Genomic DNA, 23370 nt, shown 5'->3' on the forward strand with positions numbered 1-23370 from the left:
ATGAGAATGAATGGGCATGAATTCATTTTGCATGATATCTTTAACTTTTTATTCTAAACAAAAACTTGTTTTCCTTTTTTGGATGTTTAGTATGATACTCTGTACAAATCGATGGGCTGTTTAAAACCTGCATTCAGGAAAGATGCCAATCACATCTATCTTCTTTGTTCGTGACCCTCCTTGGGCCGGATCGCCAACTTGCCAGCCTTGTCAATCACAGCTTCAAAGCCACTCCGTTCCAGCACTCCACTGTCATCCTTGACGACCTCTCGGGCTTCCAAGTCCTCCACCAACTTCTGGTTCTCTCGGTTTCCCTCCAGAAGGAACTTCAGGCACATAACCGCATGCTCCTTGATATACGGGTTGTGGGCATCAAAGTTTGTGCAAGACAGAATAGCCTCAACACCACCATATCTGCGAATTTGATGCTGGACCTCGGGACACTTCCAAACAAGGGACGACAGGACGAGAACGACAAGCTTCTTGAGATTCCTCCATTCAAACTCAGAAGGATCCTCGGTAATGGGTGGCGACTCAGCACCTGAACCGGCACTACCGATACCGACATCAGCGGGGTCTGGATCACTAGGATCATAAGGTCGTTCAACTGCTACGGGCCCAGAAGCACCACCCTGCTGGATGTCCTTTGGAGGGCTACCGCGAGAGGCACCAAGGGACAACGAGCTCAGCTGGCCCTTGGGAATACTGGCGTCAAGTTCCTTGATCAAAGTGACCAGATCGTAGACAATCTCCCACTTGACCAACAGGTTCTTCCAGTCATTGTTTTCGGTGAGCACGGCAAAGAACTCGAGGAACTGGTAAACACCTTCGTAAACTCGTTCCATATCCCACAGATTAAGGGGGAAATCTTCTGGCAGTGCACGTCCAGCCCGGATCTGACCTTGAAGGTAGATCAGGGCGCAAGTTTCGGGGATAATGTTTCCGCGGAAGATGGTGAAGATGTAGCGGACAGTAAGGATGTCAACCCGCGAGAGAGGTGCAGGGTTCTTTGGCGTATTGGCGGGCGTCGATCCAGTCACGGATGCAGGAGAGTATTTGGCTCTGAAGATGTGAGTGAGAATCTTGACAACGACTGCCTGGGCCGGAGAGATGATGTCCTTTGGTTGACCAAAGTCCGAGTACGCATGAGACATCAAGCCATTTCTCAGGACTGCATCCATGATCTGGACCATCATCTTGAAATAAAGCTCATCATCAGGGAGGTCCCAGGCGGCAATGAAGATCAAAAGCTCCCGGAGCAGATTTCGGCCAGTCTCCTGAGTGAGCAGGATATGGCATCTAAGGGCCTGCATGTTTCTTGAACCAGTCCTCTCTCCGCCCTTTAATCCAAAGCTGTCGACAATACCAGCCTGAATGATCATAGGAAGAGCCTCGATCTCAGCAGGACCCAGCACAAGAGGAATATCAGTCAAAAGACCACGTTGTTGATCACCTGGACGACCTCGGTAGTCATCATCATCCTCGTCATCTTCTTCCTCTTCTTCCTCCATGCTTCCATCGGCAACAGCCTCCAGGCTGCGTGAATCATCATCACCAACCGTTCCAGCATCACCGGCATCATAATCTTGGTTTTCATCGCCGGCAATTTGTGACGATTCTTGCAGTCGTGCCATAAGTTCGTCTTTGGCTTCTTGGAGGGTCTCAGCAGCGGATTGGGCAGATCGGGGCATACTGGTGTCTTCTTCTGTTACAGCGGCGTCGCCTGCTGCAAGAGCGCCGTACTCGTTGAGATCGGGAAGATCGGCCCAGCAGATACGTGGGAACCCAGCGGTTGGGCTTCGGTCGATGGTAAGAATGGCCTTCTTTCGTGGTGGCTCATCCTCTGGGAGCGCGGGCGGGAGATCTTTGGCTCTGTCTTGAAGGTCCGACCATCCATCCACCTTAGCACCAAGAATAGCAGTAAGGGCGGCTCGAATCTCTTTCACTTGCTCTGGATCTTTGCCCATTTCCTGAATAGCGGTCAGATCGCGTCCCAGAAGCTTCTCCATGTGGTCCTTGATATTTGCCAGAAGTAACATAGCCGCTTCTTCCTTGATGGTTGCGGGCTCCCTTGGGAAATTGGAAATAGTCTCCAGTAGCAGGTCCTCGGCCGTCTGATCGTAGAGAGCCCTAATCGGAGGGTTGACGATTCTCTCTCCTGTCTTCACAATTGGTGCCACTCCCTCGGGTTGAGTGTTGGTCTGATCGAGTGGCTCTTTGGGTTGTATGATGTTGGAATCGCCAGTGGAATGGTAACCGAATAGATCGAGCCAAAGCACCATCTTCCGCTGTTCGTTGTGCATGATGAAGTTATGCAGGAACTGAAGGCACGTAATCAAAAGACGTTTGTAGAGGTTGACCACTTTCTGCCAGCGCTCTTCGTTCCGGGCATTCGTCTCTCCATCAAATCCCCGCGCGGTAACCCTCACACAAGTGTCAACCAGCGCTAAGATTCTCTGGTCGAAACCCTTTTCCGCCGCCATATTCTGCGCCTTCTTCGTCGTCGCAAGCAAGTTGCGGGCGATGATACATAAGTCATTCAGGCGTTCGATATCCTTGACCAGCGAAAAGTAGTTGTATGCGATTAAGTTTGAGGAGGAATGGTCGTAATTAGCAGAAGGAGGGCTCTTCCAAGCAAAGGACTGCGACTCAAGGACTGGGATCGCTTTGGTAAGTACGTCTGTGAAGCCTTGCCAAATGTCTGGTGACAATCCTAGATTGTGTCTGTGGTGGGAAGGCGGGGTTAGCACAGGAATTCGGGACTTAAGGATGTCGAAAAATCCAAGGCACAGATAGATACCTGACGTCGCTTTCCTGATGCGTCTTGTACAAAATCTGCTTCCCCGCAGATAGCATATGCTCCAGTCGTTTATCGTCAATCATCCCACGAGTCTCATAGTGGCTCAAAGTCCCGGTCAAAATGACCTTCAACATTAGCTCCGCGGGGGTGCATTTTGGCTTTGCTTCTGTTCCTGTACGGTCTGCCATGTTGACTGTACTCGCAGCAAATATTGCGAGAAAAGCAGCCGTCAAGAAATCTCACAAGTTGAGCGCAAGTCGTTGTCTCAAAATAATCCCGTTTGGTGGAGAAAGAAAGATTGCCGCAGAGACGTTTTTTCCGGTTCCGAGGGGCATCCCGCTGATTACCATTTTGGGTAATGCGGCTGGACGACTTAGGGCCTAGAACTTACATGTACTTCGGAATGGATTTTGAAGAAATGTACATCGAAGATTCAATAATAATGAGTTTGGTCTAAGGATGAAGTGGTCTCCGTCTAATTGGTAACCTGAAAGAATCACGCAGATTATCCCAAAATCCAAGATCGTAGATATTGTCCACTTCGCCCATATTGCGCACGCGAACCCATCTCGGATCAACAGGTGTACCTGGTTCACCATTGCGAATGATTTCACTGGAATCAGACGACAACAGATATCCCTCTGTCGGTGGCTGACCATCCGTGAATACAAGAATCTGATCGCTGCTTATCGGCCAAGACCCTTGATGCTTGTGATCAGGTGTAGGTGGCTCTGTACAGATCTTGCTTCGAGAAGATTTGAAGACAAGGCCATCAGCAACATCTTCCTTCCACTCGGACCATTTGGCGCTCTCGTTCGTTGTCATGCCAGCCCAGATGAGGTAGCTATGATACACGAGGAACGCCACAGCTAGGGGAGATGTCAAGCATGCTAATAGAGCCACAGCCCCAATTCGGACATCAGAAGCAATAACCACGGACCAGATATTAATGAATACCGACCAGCTTTGCTTCGTCGACCGTAGACTGGAACTGGAAGGTACTAGATTCTCCAGTGTTTGAGATAACAGAGAGTAGCCCAGTAACGTTGCGTAGATCAACAGGACTGACATCGACAGCAACATTGACAAGAAATAATGATAGTTGTTTCTTCCAACGCAATTAGTTAACCATATGCAATGATGGTCCTGTCGAGCAACACATGCTTTGCAAACGTTGCAATGCTTGCTCCGTGCTGGTTTGAGAAAGCGGCATGTCCGGCAATAATGCCCTGGGTGGAAGATAACCCGGTCGTATGGATAGCGTTCAATCTCTTCTGAGTGATTTTCCGGTGTGATATCAGATCTGGAAACAACACTCGCATACAAGAGGACGTATGGGAGAATCGCAACCACTGGAACGCAAAGTCGATGCCCTGTAGAGATCCTAGGCCACGCACTCGGAATAAACATAAACTCCCCTGCTATCAGAAGTAACACGAAGAATATCTATAAAGCGTGTTAGCAACACAGAACGAGCAGTTTGTTGGTCGTGCATTAGACTAACTAGAACAAGTGGGTGGTTCTCATGCAGTATGTAGCTACCGAATCGATTCCAGCACTGCAAAAACCGCCCACCAAGTAGGCGATTATCAACATAAGCTATTCCATTGGGGATGTATATCCAAATAGTCCTATGGAGAAACCCAATAGGTGTTTTCCTAAATATAACAATCAGTCAAAGACCCCAAAACTGAGATTGGCATCCTACCGGAAAGCAGGAATTCTTCCAAAAAGGGCAATAAATATGAATCCTGAAAATCCCAGAATTACAAAAGCCAATGTCCGCAAGCTTCCCATGTTGTGTTGAATGATCTTGAAATGGATTTAGCCTCACGCGTCGTCGTCAGCTAATAGCACCCGCTGTCGTACTGAACGGCAGCTGGGCCAGGGTGTTAACAAGATTCAGTTCAATCCTATAGAGCAAGCATCATGAGTATTCTTTTGCTACTCTTTTCCAGAACCAGTATCCATCTATGCTGCTCGCAAGTATGTGTGTTACACTAATATCCCCCATGGTCAAGTCGCTATTCAGTCAGCGTCCCCATCGTGTCCACGTGATATTTGCCGCCGGGGTAACCCTTGGGAGCTTCATTCCGAAACTTCAGCGATACGATTGACGATTCTAATGCTTTCTGCAGAAAGCTATGATCCAATGAGCTGGTGGTGAAATTTTAATGAAGATACACTATCAGGCCACAGAATACGCGCATTAAATATTGACATTATCAGTGAGGAAAACACTCTTCAAGTAGGATCATCTCAACACGAGAACACGTGATCACGCGTTGTGAACAAAGAACCTCAGGAAACTCCTATTGAGGGTCGCAGCGCTTTGCTTGGACTTATTAGAGACGTGTCTCTGGGCCTATGGCTCTAGAGTGAATATGCCAGGAATGACTTCGGGGGCTGACAGTGTTGGCTCAAACGGCGAATCTCACGCTCTCTTCCAAGGGAAGCATTTCTGGCTATCTCAGAACGTCCCTCAGAGGTCAAGATTCAAAGAACTCATACAGGTATTATTCTCAAATCCAATACCTTCTTTGTTGTGAAATCCTAACATAATACAGCAAAATGGGGGTATTATAAGACTTCAAGAAAAACACGCGGATATCAAACTAGTCGACCATGCCAGAAAGAACCTCCCCCCAAACACGTGAGATCATAGCCCTGCCTTCGCTTCATTCCCTTTATTTGGAAGGAGGCTCATAATGCACATCAGGTTTTCATATCAATTTGTGGAAGAGTCTATCCGTAAGGGAAGCCTACAGGACCTAGAAAACTATCGGGCTGGACCTTCAGCACAGCGCCCGGTAGGAGCAACCTATATTCCAAGCTCAGGTACGAGAGTGGTGTACACACTTGAAGACGATCAGATTCTTTGGGATTGGATGCAACAGTATGAAGCTGCAGATGGCGTTGGTGTAGGAGGCAACGCCGCATACCAAGCACTTGCTGAAAAGGTAATTCTACACCAGGCCCTAGGGCTGGGGGTCAGACACTGACAGCCGTTGTACAACGCAGCATCCGAGACACACATATCAATCATATCGTGATCGGTATCGGAAGAGACTTCGTGGACAGCCTCGTCCAGGAGGCGGTGTTCCGCAAACTACAGACCAGACAACTGCTGTTTCTCATGAGAATACCACTGCCAGGCCTTCATCCCACCCGCATTCTCCATCAAAGACCGCCAAAAATATCCCAAAGTCTACCATGGATGCCGACAGGCCAGAAGAAAGAAAGAGAAAACGAAGTCTAGACGATGAAACTTCTACTTCTCATTCATCCCCCAAACGGAGAACAATGACACCACAAGTAACCATCCCCACTACTCATCAACCCCAATCAGAAGAGCCTGTATTACAGAAACAGCCATCGACATTTACGAAAGGTATTACGAAAGAAACAGAAACAGAAACAACCCAAACGGAGAAACCTGAACCAACCACGAAACCAAAGAACAAGGATCCAGAGTACACAATGGATAGCGTTTTCCTAGAACTTCCCTTCTTTCCTCTAACCCCAGAGCCGGAAGAAGATGATAATGATGAAGGCCCTGAGCAAGATATTGACGCATGGATTGACGATCGGCTGCGAACTGGAAAAGCGGAGAATGATGCGCAGATTTTTGTAGCATTGCGATGCACCAGCATGGATCCCGACTTGGCTGACAAGGTCCTTAAACAACTGGTTGCAGGGAAAGACATTCCAGATGATATCCCAGGGGTGTGGACAGCTGAAGATGATAAATGTATAGAAGGACAAGACAGCCGGGGCATTGAACGTGTACTGAAAAAGCATGGCTCGGAGTTCTTCAACGCCAGATGGGAATATCTTACCATGGCTAGAGATGCAGGCGTGGAACATGACATTGATAATTAATGATATCATGATATGATTTCGGTCATAGAAAGGTTGTAAAATACAAAAGTTCCCCGTAGGAAGTATCAAAACAGGAAGCAAATTAAAAAGGCCCGGAAATTCAAATTAAGCAAAAAATGACAGGGAAAAAAAGGTCTGAAGATTATGATGTCACTCGTGAGATCTTCATTGCCTTGATAAAGCCAGGGAGGATTATCTTACAAGAGAAATATTGCAGTCCAGGGCCTATCGACTCCGGTCAACCACCATTCATAGCAGTTAGTATTCTCCATTCCTGGCCAGCAAGTACTGTGTCCAATCGATCAGATATGGTCAAATCCCAGCATATTCGAGTCACCGAACATGGCTCTCGCAAACTCCGAGACAAACATTTCAACCCTCCTTGAACACACTAACGAATGGTCAGTAATGGCGATGGGTATAGGGGTTCGATCATAAGATAACTTACAGGTGTTGCTCATAAAATGCGAGCATCTTTTCGTGATGTTAGCTTTACAAGCGGCAATGATAGGGCAGAGGAACCTACCTTCTGTGGGCATCTCTCGTAGCAAGTTTCGATCGACACCTTGGCCTTTTTCCCATTCTTCCACTGCAGAAATGCAAGCAAATTCCCCGATTCTGAGTCGCGTATGATTGTGTCCACATTTTTCACATCATTCTCCCAGTTTTTGGTTTTGGGAACCCAATCCGGGACCTCCTTCTCATCTGCGGTTGGGGTTGCGGTCTCGGCTTCGGCTTCAGGTTCGGCCTCGGTGGCTGCTTTTGACCTTCTGCGTTTCTTGGGATCTGCCGTCTTGTCAGGTGCAGGTTTGGTCTCCGCCATTGACTTTCGTTTCTTAATAGTCCTCTGTGGTCGGCCTCCTTGAGCTTCGTAGTATTCAAGAACAGCTTCCTTTGCGTCCTCCCTGTTCACGCACGATCGGTAAGTGGGATTTTTGGCATCCAGCAAAGAGCGGGGTTGCGTACATCATGTTCTCTTCCGGCTCCAGTGTTTGATCTTCTGGGTTGTCGTATCCTGTCCATTTCACCTGGAGAAAAAGTTTGGTCTATCGTATAGTTAGCGAAGCGCTTTTCCTGCGTCACCCAGGCGCCTGGGACTGAATGAATCGTAGCAGCGTACCTTGATATACTCATGGCCCACGATCTTTTCAACGGTGTACCTGCTCAGGTCAGTCCTGATGGCTGGCTCAGGTGTCTTGGTTTAAAACCGACATTTCGCCGTTCTCGTCGTTGTCGTCGTTCTCCTCCTCGTCATCGCTCTCATCCTTCTCTGGCTTCTCGTCCTTGGTATCGTTGTTGTCATAAGGGATGGAGCCACCAGTTGACTCATCGTCGGACTGATCTTGCACCGGGGCTAAAGAAGAAAAAGTCAGCTTGGAGGTAGCAGTTGCAGCGCAAACAATTCAGTACTCACGAGGCATTGTCCTAAAAGGAGCGGCGAAACTAAGCAGCCTTGAAAACAACTTGGCGATTCTATTTGAGGTCTTGCCTCAAAAGCTTTCTTGAAACAGTTGATAAGAATTAAAAAGGCGCGAGAATGCGGAGCAGCATCAATCCGCTGTAATCAATCAATTGCAATGATGCCTTTTGGGGTGCTTGCGAAATGCCGAGTCGCGCAAAGCGCGTGGTGAGCGATACGCTAGACCGCCTTTGGAAAGCAGCTCACTAGCCCGGCTGGGACATCTCCAGAATTTCTAAAAAAGGTCCCGTTGTGAAAGAACACCGGCTGTGTCCAGATCGCTGAACTCCCCACGTCGCTTTAATTTAATACTGCCGGGAGGATTTTATTGTCTCCGGCTTTCATTTTCCCCGTTGGATCTTTCAGGTTTTTAGATTGGAACTCCTGCCGTGTGGCAGACCACCGTCAAAATGGCGATGCGTACGTCCCTGATACCCCTCATTCTCGGACTCACCCACTGACGGTCTCCAACTTTTTTCTTACAGAGCTTGATATGTCCCAAGGTTGATATTTCCGGTCCTACGAATTTCGATTCGGCGAATCAACAACTGACCATCATAACAGCTTCCGTATTGAAGGATGAGCAGGGCCGCCCATTCATTGTCGTCCGAGAGTACGTTCGAAAATACGATCGCTTCACCGTCTTTTAGAACATTGTTGTGCGGGAGGGTTTGAGGCTGACAGGTTTTTCTACGTATAGCCAAGGAAAGAAGAAGAGACAGCACGGCACCGAAGCCGTGAAATCACACATTGTTGCCGCCAAGACCGTGGCCAGCATTGTGAAGAGTTCTTTGGTATGATCAGGAGAAACGGGCTGTAGGCAAGGGTCTAATGATATGTAGGGTCCCCGCGGTCTCGATAAGATCTTGATTTCCCCCGATGGCGATATCACAGTTACAAACGACGGTGCAACTATCCTTGGTCAGGTCCGTTCTCGAATTTCCTTCGACGTCGTTGATTGAATTGGCACTGACTTTGGGATGAAAAGATGGAAGTTACAAACAACGTTGCCAAGCTGTTGGTTGAGCTTTCGAGATCTCAGGATGAGGAAATTGGTGATGGAACAACTGGCGTTGTCGTCCTGGCCGCGGCCATGTTGGAGCAAGCCGCCGATTTGATCGACAAGGGCATCCACCCCATCCGAATTGCAGACGGTTACGATCAGGCGTGCGAAATTGCTGTTGAGCAGCTCGACAAGATCAGTGACGAGATCCCCTTTACCAAAGACCACACCGAGAACCTGCTGAAGGTTGCCAAGACCAGTTTGGGTAGTAAGATGTATGACTGAGTGCCCATGATTGTGCATTCTTTATATTGACATTTGATAGTGTGTCGAAATCCCACGACCAGTTCGCCAAGATCGCCATCGATGCCGTTCTCTCTGTCGCCGACCTCGAGCGCAAGGATGTTGACTTTGAGCTGATCAAGGTTGACGGAAAGGTTGGAGGAGCTCTTGAAGATTCCTTGCTTGTCAAGGGTGTCATTGTGGACAAGGACTTCTCTCACCCCCAGATGCCCGATGAGGTCACAGATGCCAAGATGGCAATTTTGACCTGCCCGTTCGAGCCCCCAAAGCCCAAGACCAAGCACAAGTTGGACATTACAACGGTGGAAGAATTCAAGAAGCTGCAAGACTATGAGAGGGAAAAGTTCACTGAGATGATCCAGCACCTGAAGGACTCTGGTGCCAACCTGGTCATCTGCCAGTGGGGTTTCGATGACGAAGCCAACCACCTCCTGCTCCAGAACAAGCTCCCTGCCGTGAGATGGGTTGGTGGACCTGAAATTGAACTGATCGCCATTGCTACGAACGGCCGAATTGTTCCTCGCTTTGAGGACTTGAGCGCAGAGAAGCTAGGAACCGCAGGTCGCGTCCGAGAGATGACCTTTGGTACCACACGAGAGAAGATGCTTGTCATCGAGGAGTGTGCCAACAGCCGTGCGGTGACTGTGTTTGTACGAGGAAGCAACAAGATGGTCAGCAGTTCTTGATATGATTTATATGATTGGTTACGGGATACTGATTTGTTGCAGATTATTGATGAGGCTAAGCGATCACTACACGATGCTCTGTGTGTCGTCCGCAACTTGGTGCGCGACAACCGAGTTGTGTACGGAGGAGGTGCTGCTGAGATTGCATGCTCTATTGCCGTGGAAGATGCGGCTGCCAAGGTACGTTACTTGATACTTGATTCGATTGCTTTGACTAACTAGTTTACAGAGCCCTGGAATCGAACAATATGCCATGCGTGCTTTCGCCGACGCGCTGGACGCCGTTCCTTTGGCTCTGGCCGAGAACTCTGGATTGAGCCCGATCGAGACTCTGGCCTCGATCAAGTCGCGTCAAGTCAAGGAGAACAACTCGAGACTTGGGGTTGACTGCATGTTGACAGGCAACAACGGTATGATGATTCGATAAGATACGAATGATAATATACTGACTAGATATAGATATGAAAGAGCACTTTGCTATTGATCCTCTGATTGGAAAGCGCCAGCAGCTCTTGCTTGCGACCCAGCTGTGCCGCATGGTTCTTAAGGTATGTCTATTTGAATCTTTGAATGTAGTATGGCCATAGCTAACTGATTAGATCAACAACGTCATCATCTCTGGCGATGACGAGCAGGATTTCTAGGTTTCTTGTATACAATTTAAACCGATGACCAGCTATAAGGCGCTGGAGTCGGGACATTTACATACAGTGTGTTGTCGGTAATGAGTATGACCTATGTAGAACATGGGGCATAGATAAAAATCGTTGAATGAATTGATGTCTACTCACCTCGTAGCAGTACTGTTACTTCAAGAATAAACAATGCAATGCAACCCCGACATATGCAACCCAACCTTCCATGAAAATACTAGAACATCAAATATCTATGTATAGATAGGCTGTTTCAACCTCTAACACATTCCCACTCCGCCCCGAGGCAGTGTATGTTACATATGAAACTGGCGGATCGTGATACCACGCTATACAACTCCCCGTCACAGTCTGCCTCGGTTTGGCCCCTTGTCATCCGCCATGGGGGATATCGGACATTATTACGGTCAACTGACACTGCCATTCTGATACCCAAGTAAGGCATGAATAAAACAACTGATACAAATACGGATACACATAATAGTATACCTACAGATACTCCGTAGTACATAGTAAGTAAACCGCGGTTTGTATCTCGAGAGCGCAAGTCAGGGGTATCCCACATGATTCAACCAAATCAGGGGATCATCAATCTCATCTCATCTCATCACTCAAATCCAATCCCAATCCAGCCCCCAGTATATTTTTATTTTGTCACACCAGTTCACACTTCACATGGACAAAAAAAAAAGTACGGATCCTTTTTCCTTTTTTCTTTTTCCACCCTCACTATCACTCGGTGCCCACTATTATCACACAGTGGATAATGCAGCCCAGTCTAGGATTAATCCTGACCATCGAGGAATTAAAGCGCGCGTGGAAGTGGAATCCTGGTTCCGCGAACGTGTTACATCCATCTATCTCTGATGATGGTGGATAGGTCATGTTTGACATGTGGACTGATGCATCTATCCTACCGTATTCTCGGAATGAGGCATCCATAGCCATCAGTAGATAAATGGGTAAGCATGTGGCTTGCGTTACGTACTGATCATCAAATTGGCTAAAAATGAAGTTGTACAGTATGCAATGAATAATTCTTCCTAATTAAATAAGTGATGGGAAAAAATCAACTGTCCAGATGACCCTGTCAATCAATCACCGAAAAAGAAAAGAAAAAACACAGACACACAGACAATCCCAGCACCGCATCATTTACTCATCCAAAAGCAAATAACCACAATCAAGTCTAGAACGAGTCGATCTCATTTTTCTCCTCTGACCGAGTCCAGACAATCGGTTATGCATCCATTATAACTCCCGTGTGTATAGCTATATCACATGGTGGACAAACTGACCATTTGACAATTGACGTGGCCGTGTTCTGTTCGGCGGATAAACAATCACCGTCCCAGTCAGCAGTGAAAGGCGTTCTTCTCATGACTTGATTATAATTAATTGATGATGTTGATGATGATGCTGTTTCTGTGTTGGTGTATCCATTTATGCATGGTGTTGTAGTGGTAGTTGTATACCGCTACTTTGGAGGATTCCACATGACGGTGAAGACAGCAGTTGACAAGACAACAAGATGGAGTGTTTCTGTATGTTGTCTGTATGTCACTGTATGCAGTATTACGAGTACTGTTTGGTTTAGTGATATAAAAGTACTCGGGAAAGTATCGTACATAATGACTCCATACAGGCGCAGTAGTTTCCCCAGATCTACCCCGGATTAGGTTCTATCATTATAAACAATAATCTATATTAATATTGTATATAATTATCATCTTATATGATTATATAGAAATTATATAAATAATATACAATATAACCGATTGGCTGACCATCTCAACAGGTTCATATGATCAAAGTACACAACCAACACATGTACTTTATTTATACAAAGTACACTTTATAGTCATGGGAAGGCTTATTTGGTACCTGATCTTGCATCATTTTGGTTTCAGGTTGCGTGGGGTACATTGAAAGTACTTCTATACTGTATATTTATATAGCATCAAATTACTAGCTAATAATCTGCTTCAATGCTAGGTCCATACTATTGATAGCATCTAATAAAGGGCCCAAGGGATAATAATACCATCAACGAAATAATAATTCTGCATACTTGACTGTTCCAGTCCCAGATACCTGGATACGTGTCATCTATACTTATCTGGCCATATATAAAACCACACATTCCACCCAGACCCAACCCTTCTAGATATCTTCACGAAACACAACCCAGACCATTCCATCCTACATATTCAGTCGCAGTCTCGATTAAGTCAGTTGACTGGACTGCAGATATATATATATGTCCGGATCCTGCACCCGTCGATCCGTTGCACCCTTGCGTCCCATACCACCCTGCAGGAGTTGCATAGTTATCACTTTAAAGGGAAGAGGACAGATTGACAATTCAACGGGCAGGTCAAGTTACTCAAGGTACGAGCATGATTTAAGGGATGGATGAATGGTGATGAATGAATGGGTCGGGGATGCGGGCCGGGGAATGTGACTGCTCAGGTACTTCTACTTGATCATAGAGATGCTCATTATCGATAGTATGGAGTATATTCATTATGATGCTGAATATGCTGTGGTAAATCATAGTAGAACGAATATTCAATAAACAGAGTTAGTCCCTGACTCAATCCAATGCTTGTTTGTATGTACTCTGTCCGACTTGACACCTGACTTTTGGCTTTCTCGATGGCGCAAGGAGCGACCCAACTACGGAATACACCTACAGTATACAGTATACAGTATACAGTATACAGAAGTACAGTAACATATACATGCACTAAGTAGCATCTAGTAGAGGATACTCTCTTTCGTCATATCTGGTGACGCCAATAGTGTCAAGTGGCGGTGGTGTTCCTGAAAAGGAGACCCCACATCATGTGACGTGACGCTTCTCGTGACTTGGGGTTTGCCACTCCCCGCCTGTCACCCCCACTTGGATAGACAGAAAGTGATGGAATTGGAATCAATAGTATTTTGGAGAACAGGAGACGCCCATGGAACTGCATGCCATGTGTATTGTACTATTCAAATGCTATTTACTGTCCAGTCTAGTGGCGTTCCATGTTATGTTCTTCCATCTGTCCATGACTGCCGTGTTGACTGCCGAGGACGAACGGCAACTATTCGGCGATCACTCTGCCATAGTAATAGTAATAGACAGCGTGGGATGGACTGTCTATCTGTAAACGAAGTTCGGCCATGTGCTTCTTCTCTTCTCTACTATTACATAGTACAAAAGTACTCATCCCCAGATAACAGAAACCAATTATAGACTGACAGCTGGCTATACCCCGGTATAGTGGTTATCTCGATCATGCGATGGTAGATCTCCGGAGTAATCTATCCCAGATTGTCACCAGTCAAGCTGAGCCGTAATAATATAACCCAATATTATGCATCTAAGACTAGGCTATCGAGCTAGGGATTGTGATGGGCTGTATGTGATGGGGTATTTCACTTGCAGCCCCCCTCGTCTTTTCATTGCCTCATTGCCACCGTGGGACGATGCAGGAAAGCAGCTGAACAGTCTGAAGTCGACAGTTCCATGTTCCAACTGGACGGGAGGGGATGGGTTATCTGCCTAATCTGGGTGACTGGTATGCATGAAATAATAGTAGAGTAAGCCAATATCATTCATGCTAATAAGCTTCCTTGACAGTGTGTTGTGCAGGTATAGTATCAACTGACTGCTTAACTGTACTCTGTATATATAATCTGAATACTTAATAGTGTATAATAATGATATCTATTGACGTGGATATCATCTGATTCATCTAGATATGCCTGTGTCACTTTGAGCCTCGACATGGAATAATCCCATCAACCATCACCATCCATGATCCATACCCTGTAAGCGATTAGATCAGTGATTAAACTACTCTATATGATACTACAATAAGCCTTAAACCCACATCCGACCTAGGTATTCCCATGACAAGCCAGCTAACCGCCATGAATCAAACATCCCGAACTGATTGTCGGTGACAGCTGGCCACCTCGTGATGGCCGTTGTGACACTTTCATTTCCTTCTTTCTTTTTTTCTGACTTTTAGTTTTTACTTATTTTTTCTTATCGCTAATGCCGAAGAAACAGCCAGACTAGATGCAATACGGGAAACCCGCCAGGGATGGATGATTCGGAGGATTAACGAAACGAAACGAAACGCAAAAAAAGAAAAGAAAAGGGGCGGTATAGACGACCAACTAACTAATCAAGGGGATGAAAAAGAAAAGAAAAGAAAAGGAAAGGAAAGAAAAAACTGCACGTCCACATGATGCGATAATCCCACAGTACTCCATAGGAAGTACAACCCACCGTGTACAAAGAAACGGAGTACAGCGGAGGACGAGAGACAGACAGACAGGAGAAGCAGGAAAGGAATGAGCAAAAGCTGGTTTTTTGGACTTCTCCAAAGCAGAATAGAGTAATGCACTATGTATCAAGAAGGCTAGGGAGGGATAACTACATATAGGGAAGCAAGTCGATCAACGAGATCGGAAGGTCGAGAGTGGTTCCCCGGAATGCGACTGGTAAATCAATGGGTACATACCTCCGTACTCCGTACCGATGGATGAAAAAGGTCGATCATAGCTATGTCGGTAGCATGTATGTATGTATCATTATTATCTCACCGTGAACAAGTCCCATCCGTTTCGTTTACAGAGTACGGGAACAGACAAAGGGGGGGAGGTCATGGGGTACAGGAGGTGTGGTACTATACTCCGGACTCCGTACTTCCATCAAAGTTCCGGGGGAACTGGAAGTGGATGGTTCAGATGAACTCAGAAAACGTGTTTGAATTGATCTGTATGAGAACTATCATCAAGGGGCGAGTAGGCTGGAACTCCTAGTGTTTGGAGCGTGGCGACCTACTCCGTAGTAAGTACGGACTACGTACCTCTGTAAGTGTTAAGAGTCAGCCGATAGTTTGAGGCGTATGGGGAAAAGGTTCCGAATCGAGGCATGAAGAAGAAGGAAACGACAGATCATTCCGGAACTATAGAAAAGCGTTGTTGATGTGAGGATGATTGATTTCGGCTGGTGCATCGAGAGCCAATCAGCCACGCCGCATTTTGAGGTCGGGGAGATTCCACTGGATTTTCAGCCCTTCAGGTGACCGGGGAGGGTCTTAGTCAGCGCGCGGGAAAAGGAAAGGGCCAAAAGGGAAGAAAAAACAAGCAGGTCACAGGGTCGATAATCTTGTCTAGACCTCTATTATTATCTTTTTTATTCTGCAGTACGTTTTATTCTACTTGCATTTTTATTCTATGCTATATTTTTATTTATTCTATTCATATTATCTATTAGATATTCTAATATTTTATTCTTTATTTCTTATTTTTCTTATATTTTATTTTATTTTATTTTATTTGTTCGTAAGTACGGAAACAGACCGGTAATATTACCCGTGTCATGACGCTGTATGAAATACCTTACGGACCCACGGGGGTACTTCGGAAGTAACACCAAAATAAAATAATATTTAATAATTATTTAATTTTTATTTTATTTCTCATCTTACCGCTACCTGTTCCTCGGTACCCTCGTTGGCCACCCTCGATTTTCTTCCTTCTCCCCTTGTATTCTATCGTACCCACTCCCCATAATACCACAAATACCAAATAAAAAACAATTACCACCCCCCTCTCCACTGGCCCGTCATTCACTAAGTATTTTCCTTTTCCTCTTTCTTCTTCCTCTCCTCCACCCGGCCTTTCTCCTCCCCCATATTATTCAATTTTTTCCTCTTCCTCTCTCCTCTCTTCTCTATCTCTCCTCTAACCGCTTTCCCCATCTTTCACCTCTCTTTTTTACGATTCCGTCTTCTCTTCGTCTCTCCATCTCGCCAATTTCCACTCTCCTCCATCTTCCCCCCGCCGATCTTCGCTTCCGGTCGCTCTCCGCATCGAAAGGAAGAAGGAAAAGCTTCTGTTGCTTGGATTGGGAAGGTCGATCATTACCACCATACTATCACTCCAGCAGAACAATTCGACTTGTTCTCTCTCCACTGCTCGTCTTACCTCGATCCCATTGTGCCACTCTCCGGATCGACCTCTACGATATACCTCGGAAGGATACCTGGTTTTTTGCTGCATCTGTTGCACGAGCATCTGATTGCAGCTTGGGCGCCGCTACTCTTCTCAATTCAATCCCCGTCATCTGCAGATTCCATCCTGCAGAGCCTCCCGTCGAAATCTCGGTAATATACCTGAAGGATTAGAGAGAACTTTTAAATCATCACTTTCGCGCCGTACGACCACGCTCGGGGGAGACGGCGACCCCGAAACACCATCATATACACGATTATTTTTTATAAGGAAAAGTTTGGGAAATTCGTTGTGGCGTCGACATCATGCCTTCACCTTTGACAACGCCCGTCCTTACTGTGGACACGGAGAAAATCCACAAGGTCGACACGGCCAATGCACAGAGTCTCCACGGCATGTGGATGGGTAAGTTTGCTTCCCCTGTCGGGGCCACTGGCTGACGGTTTTTATCAGTTTTCTCCAAATGTGCCGACTACATGGAGGAAGGACGCCGACTTGAGAACTTGAGCTGGCGACTTTGGACCCGCGAGACATTTTGCGTCGAGCCCGAAACTACCAGCGAGGCTTCGGCCATTCCATTGCTGCGTTCCGAAGGTGGTGATCTGCCCGAACTCTCTGCTAGTGTCGAATCTGCTGCATCCGACCAGGCAGAGAGGATCGAACACCACATCAAGCGCCCCAGAGCTGACTATAGACCCGCCGTGGTCCGTGAAGATTCTCTTGTCAATCTCAGCAGAGGAAAGGAGAAGCACATCACTTCTCTGGGCTTGGAGCGAATGGTGCTCAACATCAAGGAGAAGAAGAACCTTGAACCCTTGCCTGCTCCCATGACTACAGTTTCGCCTCCGGTCGTCGACATTACTCCCCGCCCTTCCACTCCTACTCCTACTCCTCCTTCCGTGTCTACGACGAAGCCAACTCCGTCGTTTTCTGCTTTTGAAGACCAGCAAATGCACCAGTCTACCGAATCTTGCTCTACTACGGCACCTGAGGGCAACGACAGCGATGCTGCTCAGACTGCCGCCTCCGACACTAGTGTTTCATCGTCTGGAATCCTACCCAGCCGACCGGGATTGGTCAAGTCTCCTAGTATTGTCCGTGGTTTTTCCCCGGCCATGGTTTCTTCTTCATATCGGTCGCAGCCTAGACTCGCGGTGGAACCTGGTCCAGCCCACTCCCCTGCACGACTTAGGCCATCGCCCCTGAAGAAGAAGGGCGGTATGTTTACTTTGGGTGGTTCTTCTGGAGACGACGACGAGAGTTCCTTCGAAGACCGTATGGCTATCCAGGGTCGCCACCGCAGCTCTCTGTCGGACGAATTGAAGCCGAATACCAGCAACCCCAGCCCCAACAAGAAGGTGGCTTCGTTCCGGGATGATGTTGGAATTATCAAGGATGATCGGGACAACGACGAGGACGCGATCGAGACCGAGGACGAGGTTTCGGAGAGCGCCATCGACGACGATGAGGACTCTGATTGGGAGGATTCCGTCACAGAAAGTGGCCGATCCAGCGTGGAAGAAAATGCTATGTTCCAGCGCGTGGACTCCCGACCGAACCTTGTCTCTCGCCGCTCCATGCTCACTATGATGATGCACCAACCTGCAAGAATGCAGGGAAACAACTCCCGATCCACTCCGGCCCTCCAACGTTCGCGCCTGACGTCACCCAATGGTCCGGCCGTTGCTGCGTCGCCGCCCGACCACGACGAGGATAATCTCACTATGCGTGGCCCCGACGTGCCTCGATCCAAGCCGATCATCGTTAGGGCGCCCCCGCAGTCTGTCGCGCATTCCCCCCGCACAACACGTCGAAACATGCTTGCGACAGAGCTGACAGAGTCTCTTCGCCGACACCTCCTATGGGAGCGTCAGCAGAAGAGTGCGACGGCCAACGCTTTCCTGAAACGACGCCACACTGCCCACGACATGGCCAACCTGAAAGAGTACCCCAACCCATCCGGTCAGAGTGGCAGTTCCGCAACGGACGCAAAGAACAGTTCGTTTACCAACTACACCGACTTTGGACCTTGGGAGTACCACGTGAAGGGGTGGTAGTGGGGCCACTGAACCCTGTTTACAATCATCTGTTTTTTTCTTTTATTGTTTTACTGCATCTGGTTGACTTGCATATCCTCTCGAGATGAGTTATGTGTTTCAGACCACGATATCCGAACATCGCCTCGTTTATCCTCCATGTAAAGACCATCGACATATCCTTTGTGACACGCACGATCACGACACTGCATTGCATCTTGGCGCCTTCTGGGATTGATCTGGTTGTTTATTTGTGACCTAATCTTCTTTCGGGTCTCTTTGTTTATTCCCCTTCGATCATGGCATTGTGTGGCTGTCTGTTTTATTTTTCTTATTATACGAGCCACTTAGAGGACACCTCTTATTTACGAAATTAATCTTCTTGTACAGCTGATTTCCTTCTATATCCGGCGGTGACTGGTGGTGGGTTTCTTTTTGGTGTTTTTTCTGTTCTCGTTTTGGGAGGTACATAAACGGAAACTAAAATGGGACTTGCGGGATGTCATCGTCGTTGTTTCAACTGCTTGCCTTGCACTGCAGCAGAAAACGTATACTTGCCATGTTTGTTTTTTGTTGTTTTTTGCTCTGATACCAGATACCACTAGTTGTGTTTGTTATTTCTTTTTTGTGTCGACTTCAGCGCACATGTCATGTATCCTATATCTACGCCTAAAAGAACTTGATTTCAGATTTCTTATCATTGTACCCTGTAGCACACTTAGCTAAGAAGAAGTAGCAGATAGGCAGTGGCGCTGACACGTCATTCCACCCTGTAGTCATGTTATTGCAATGAAGACAAGATCCAGGGATTCATCCTGGAAAGAGGGGAGACATGGGGAGAAGAGGGGGACAGCTAACTCAGGCGGGGATAAAATCCCAGCTTTGCGATGCATGCACGCCATGTTCCTGTTGAGATCTAGAACCCGCATTGATCGCTTCACATGTGGTACTTATGACAGCGACAAGATAGCAATAAACATAAACGATATTAAGCTTTACGAAATGACTACAAGAACAACAATATTTAGAACGTAAGAGTAAAAGTGTAGTTAGGAAACGTTATCCCGCGGAATGATCGGACTGAAGTTACACCTAAAGTAAGACAGATGAAAAACAAACGTGGTAGGTTTTTCAGATGCTGGAATCGAGTCTAGAACAGTCCGATAGTAAGGTGATGGATGCTGGAAATTGTTTCCAGGAGGGTTATATGGTTGGGTTACTTATGATGCTATCATTATTATTATCGTGCCATTATGCCTACTCATAAATCCAGGCTAGACGATGTCATTCCACATACTAGATAAACAGACAGTCATGTGAGACTCGATGCATGTACAACTGGCAAGTAGAAATCTGCAGGTCATGAGGGGGACTGACTAAATGACTGACTGATCAGTTCCTGTAGTAGGTAGCTTGCTGTACTCCATCTGTCGGGTACATGGAATGTCATGCAGGCTACTGAGGAGTAAGACAGCCAGAACGAGTGATTTATTAGCGAGTGATATTTAGCTAAATATGCTTTGATTATCCGATAGTTTCTTATTATTATGAATTATGAATTATGATCTTGATATGATTTGCTTGATTATCCCTGAAATCAGAAATAAAGAGTTCAAATCACATGTCGTCTGTCCAATGACGTAACGCGGCTTCGAACGTTTCTAACCAATGAGTAACCCACATTAAACAATTTATTCCCCCGGCCAAAAAAATGGGCCACCCAAATCAGACTAGCCTCAAATTTGAATCCGAATTCAATGAATGAAACTGTGAAAGAAAGCAAAAAAAAGAAAGAAAAAAAAAACCCCCACACAGTCAATCCTAATCCACCCGATTTTCCTTTTCAGCACCGACCAGTCGCGAAAAGGAAACTTTGACGTCCGGTCTTTCCCGATTTCGAATCCACCGTCTTAACCTAACGCAGGAAGGGCTAGTATCGGGCCCTTTCCGCGATGGGTCTAGTTACCAGTGAAGCTGGAGAAAACGTGACTTGCTCATCTCAGCACTGAGCACACTGTCTGACTGTCTGTATTTGTCTGTATTAAGGACCCATCGATCCAGACTTTTCAGCTGCTGTCGCTCTGCTGTGGGTCAGATGGGCAGGTGTGTGATTTGCCCGCGGGTTGAAGAAGAAGAGGGGTTCTGTACTTTGCTAACTTTGTCTGGGTTTGGTTGGTGCTCACCGGTCACGTATTTAAATCAGTACAATGCCTTGTACTAGGGTTATTACAGAGTACAGCTTTTTGACAGCTACACAGATTTCATGGTTCTTATTTGATGAATCGATCGTGGTGTGGAGATTTTCTTCCCGCACAGTGTCCGATTTTGAAATGTCTTGGGGCTGGGCCTTTTGGCCTCCTTCTGGTCAATGTCTCCATGCTCCATCTAGGCTTTCGGATGAGGGTTGACCTTTCGGCATGCCGATGCACGTTCGGAATGGAGTCCTCCGTCCGTTCGGGATTGACGCACATACCACGAGGCTCTTCATATTTATTTTCATCTTCACGTTAGATCTATAATTACTTATGATATTTAAAAGTCTATATCTTAGACTTATATTCAGCATCCAGCATTGTATATAGAAATACATCAGCATATTCATACTCATACCCCAATGCACATACAACATTAAAGTAGTACATATGTACATTTCAGACACACAAAGTCTAGACCAATGACGCATGCAACATTAAATCCTACGGAGGACTGCACACCGAAGTCTACTCCCATACCCGAGACTAACCTTTAACTGCCAATACACGTACATACATCACGTATTAATATCACCGCAGATACTCCGACTACTGCAAGACATTCCACTAAATAAACCACCAAACCCCATACTGACGTTCAGACAGTTAAACAAACTTGATTTCTTCTTAAGTAGTTCGCTACACTAGTACTATTGTAGTATGTTAGACCCTCGGACCGGAGAGCTGTTTAACTCCATCGGTCCATCCCGATTTTGTGTATTCGGGATGATGCCGAGTTTGAGGTTATGGGATGCCGAGGCTTTTATTGGGCGTTTCATGTTAGCTCACGGGCCTTTTACAATTTGGGACGTTCGACGTTGGGATTTTAGCCTACTTGGAGTCTGGGACTTGTCACTTGGGTCGTAACTTGTCTTGTAATCGAGCGTTGTATGGGTCGCTATTAGTGCTTTTAGATCGCCAAGTTTGATGAATCTGTGACGTTGAACCTGAAGTGAACTGAGCTGAACTGCGAAAATGAATCTGAGCTAGTCCAATCAGAAAACATTTCTCAGCTGTCCATGTTCTCTCCACAGTCACGGTACCACGTGATATCAGCCAGTTCCATAAACACGAGCCGGGCCACGAGGCTCAAGAATTAGTTACTCCAAAGTATCACCGAGCAAATCCAAAAAGACAGTTCTTCTGGAAAGCACAGAGAATAACCAAAAGGTAATAAGAAGCCTTGGTTACTCTCTCCAACCATAACCCATGGTCATATACCGCCAAACCACGTTCTCCCATGTCGAAACCACGCTTCGAGAAACCTTCTAGATGATCTGAAAAATGCGGGAGAGGGCTCGTGCGCTTGGCTAGGTTAGGCCTAGCGTGGGATAATGGGCTTGTATGTACGGTACGGGGCTTGTACCGGGCTGTTTGCGGTATGGGTAACGGTACGAACAGTACCCGCTGTTTTGGGGCGTATTACGCGGGATTTCAGCCCCTGGTGTTGTATTAGATTACACGGGGTACAGGATGGAGTTGACTGAAATGGAGTGCGATGGAGCCAGCCCATCGTGCCCAAATGTGGATAATTGTGATTTGCTGGAAAGCAGATCTTAGAGCTCGATACCCAATTTATTTGTTAACAATTGCTTTTTGTTGCCGGTTTTGACTGGCTGTTTTTGGATATATTCCTGCATGATACTGGATTGATTGGTCAAGTTGCATCGTCGATTACCGTAAACAGTCGAAAACAGTCAAAAATCCGGTCTGGACTTGGATAGACTCTGCTGAGTCTGCTACTGTTGCTTTTTCTTTCTACGTGTGTGCCCTCCTGAGTACGTAATAGTGCTTCATTCTTCACCATCGAATAGCGCGGGTTTGAATTTAATGGCGGCCGTTGAAATGTCAAGTTTATGCCCAACGCGTAAATCTCGTTACTCGTTAGTCGTGATTGTCGTGGGCTTGTCTACGGGCATTTATTGAGTTCTGCAGGATGCGCCTAGAAATCATCGAAGGTTCAAAGAACACAGTGTCGAGTGGTGATGATTCGCTTAATCCCATCCGCCCCTGTCAGTCGAATGACCTGAAAGAGGCGAAATGTGTCAATCGATAGTTTATGTTTATCCCTCTGTGCGATGGATTGGAATGATTTTCCCGTACCGCACGGAGTAGACGGAGTTGCGACGGGGAAATTCCGTTTCTTCCCCTTGACCATTTTGGAATTGCAAAGTGACAATCAGGAGGAGGCGCGATCACAGGATCAGAAAACGAGATGGCGGTGACCCGGTGGTATGGTAATACATGATTAGATGCCACTCAGCTCGACCGCGTC

General features: G+C 46.6%; 5 protein-coding genes across 5 annotated transcripts; 3 read left to right on the plus strand and 2 right to left on the minus strand.

Moving 5' to 3' along the window:
* Positions 1-12: 12 nt before the first annotated feature.
* ASPWEDRAFT_164714 (uncharacterized protein) lies at positions 13-4793 on the minus strand. The gene is made up of 5 exons (XM_040829889.1): positions 4509-4793; positions 4305-4458; positions 3301-4246; positions 2801-3038; positions 13-2724 (listed from the first exon to the last, which is right to left on the minus strand). The coding sequence occupies exons 1-5, from the start codon at positions 4595-4597 to the stop codon at positions 156-158; spliced, it is 3996 nt and encodes a 1331-aa protein (XP_040684168.1). The 5' UTR covers positions 4598-4793; the 3' UTR covers positions 13-155.
* A 283-nt stretch (positions 4794-5076) lies between these two features.
* On the plus strand, positions 5077-7100 carry ASPWEDRAFT_715736 (putative transcription factor Rap1). Its single transcript, XM_040839185.1, has 4 exons — positions 5077-5313; positions 5368-5453; positions 5520-5760; positions 5822-7100. The coding sequence occupies exons 1-4, from the start codon at positions 5185-5187 to the stop codon at positions 6680-6682; spliced, it is 1317 nt and encodes a 438-aa protein (XP_040684169.1). The 5' UTR covers positions 5077-5184; the 3' UTR covers positions 6683-7100.
* On the minus strand, positions 7055-8103 carry ASPWEDRAFT_177151 (chromo domain-containing protein; the record flags this gene model as incomplete). Its single annotated transcript, XM_040831615.1, has 7 exons — positions 7055-7073; positions 7131-7156; positions 7209-7587; positions 7649-7728; positions 7803-7842; positions 7895-8036; positions 8097-8103. 7 exons carry the CDS (start codon positions 8101-8103, stop codon positions 7055-7057), a joined length of 693 nt encoding a protein of 230 aa, XP_040684170.1.
* Positions 8104-8522: 419 nt separating this feature from the next.
* On the plus strand, positions 8523-10988 carry ASPWEDRAFT_46097 (chaperonin-containing T-complex subunit CCT5). The gene is made up of 11 exons (XM_040836691.1): positions 8523-8561; positions 8627-8644; positions 8706-8754; positions 8842-8935; positions 8984-9067; positions 9130-9419; positions 9470-10118; positions 10176-10313; positions 10363-10543; positions 10593-10681; positions 10733-10988. The coding sequence occupies exons 1-11, from the start codon at positions 8552-8554 to the stop codon at positions 10775-10777; spliced, it is 1647 nt and encodes a 548-aa protein (XP_040684171.1). The 5' UTR covers positions 8523-8551; the 3' UTR covers positions 10778-10988.
* Positions 10989-17112: 6124 nt separating this feature from the next.
* On the plus strand, positions 17113-18864 carry ASPWEDRAFT_32670 (uncharacterized protein; the record flags this gene model as incomplete). Its single annotated transcript, XM_040833702.1, has 2 exons — positions 17113-17212; positions 17261-18864. The coding sequence occupies 2 exons, from the start codon at positions 17113-17115 to the stop codon at positions 18862-18864; spliced, it is 1704 nt and encodes a 567-aa protein (XP_040684172.1).
* Between the last annotated feature and the right edge of the window lie 4506 nt (positions 18865-23370).

The sequence above is a fragment of the Aspergillus wentii genome, assembly GCF_001890725.1.
Source record: "Aspergillus wentii DTO 134E9 unplaced genomic scaffold ASPWEscaffold_9, whole genome shotgun sequence".
In the NCBI taxonomy this organism is placed as follows: Eukaryota; Fungi; Ascomycota; class Eurotiomycetes; order Eurotiales; family Aspergillaceae; genus Aspergillus; species Aspergillus wentii.

Coding starts and splice junctions, on each gene's coding strand:
- ASPWEDRAFT_164714 (XM_040829889.1), bottom strand. CDS start 4,597: ATGGGAAGCTTGCGGACATTGGCTTTTGTAATTCTGGGATTTTCAGGA. Junction 4,247..4,304: donor AGAACCACCCACTTGTTCTA/GTTAGTCTAATG, acceptor CACGCTTTATAG/ATATTCTTCGTGTTACTTCT. Junction 3,039..3,300: donor TGGATTTTGGGATAATCTGC/GTGATTCTTTCA, acceptor TCAACTTGTGAG/ATTTCTTGACGGCTGCTTTT.
- ASPWEDRAFT_715736 (XM_040839185.1), top strand. CDS start 5,185: ATGCCAGGAATGACTTCGGGGGCTGACAGTGTTGGCTCAAACGGCGAA. Junction 5,314..5,367: donor GATTCAAAGAACTCATACAG/GTATTATTCTCA, acceptor AACATAATACAG/CAAAATGGGGGTATTATAAG. Junction 5,761..5,821: donor ACCAAGCACTTGCTGAAAAG/GTAATTCTACAC, acceptor TGTACAACGCAG/CATCCGAGACACACATATCA.
- ASPWEDRAFT_46097 (XM_040836691.1), top strand. Junction 9,068..9,129: donor GTGCAACTATCCTTGGTCAG/GTCCGTTCTCGA, acceptor TGGGATGAAAAG/ATGGAAGTTACAAACAACGT. Junction 10,544..10,592: donor CATGTTGACAGGCAACAACG/GTATGATGATTC, acceptor GACTAGATATAG/ATATGAAAGAGCACTTTGCT.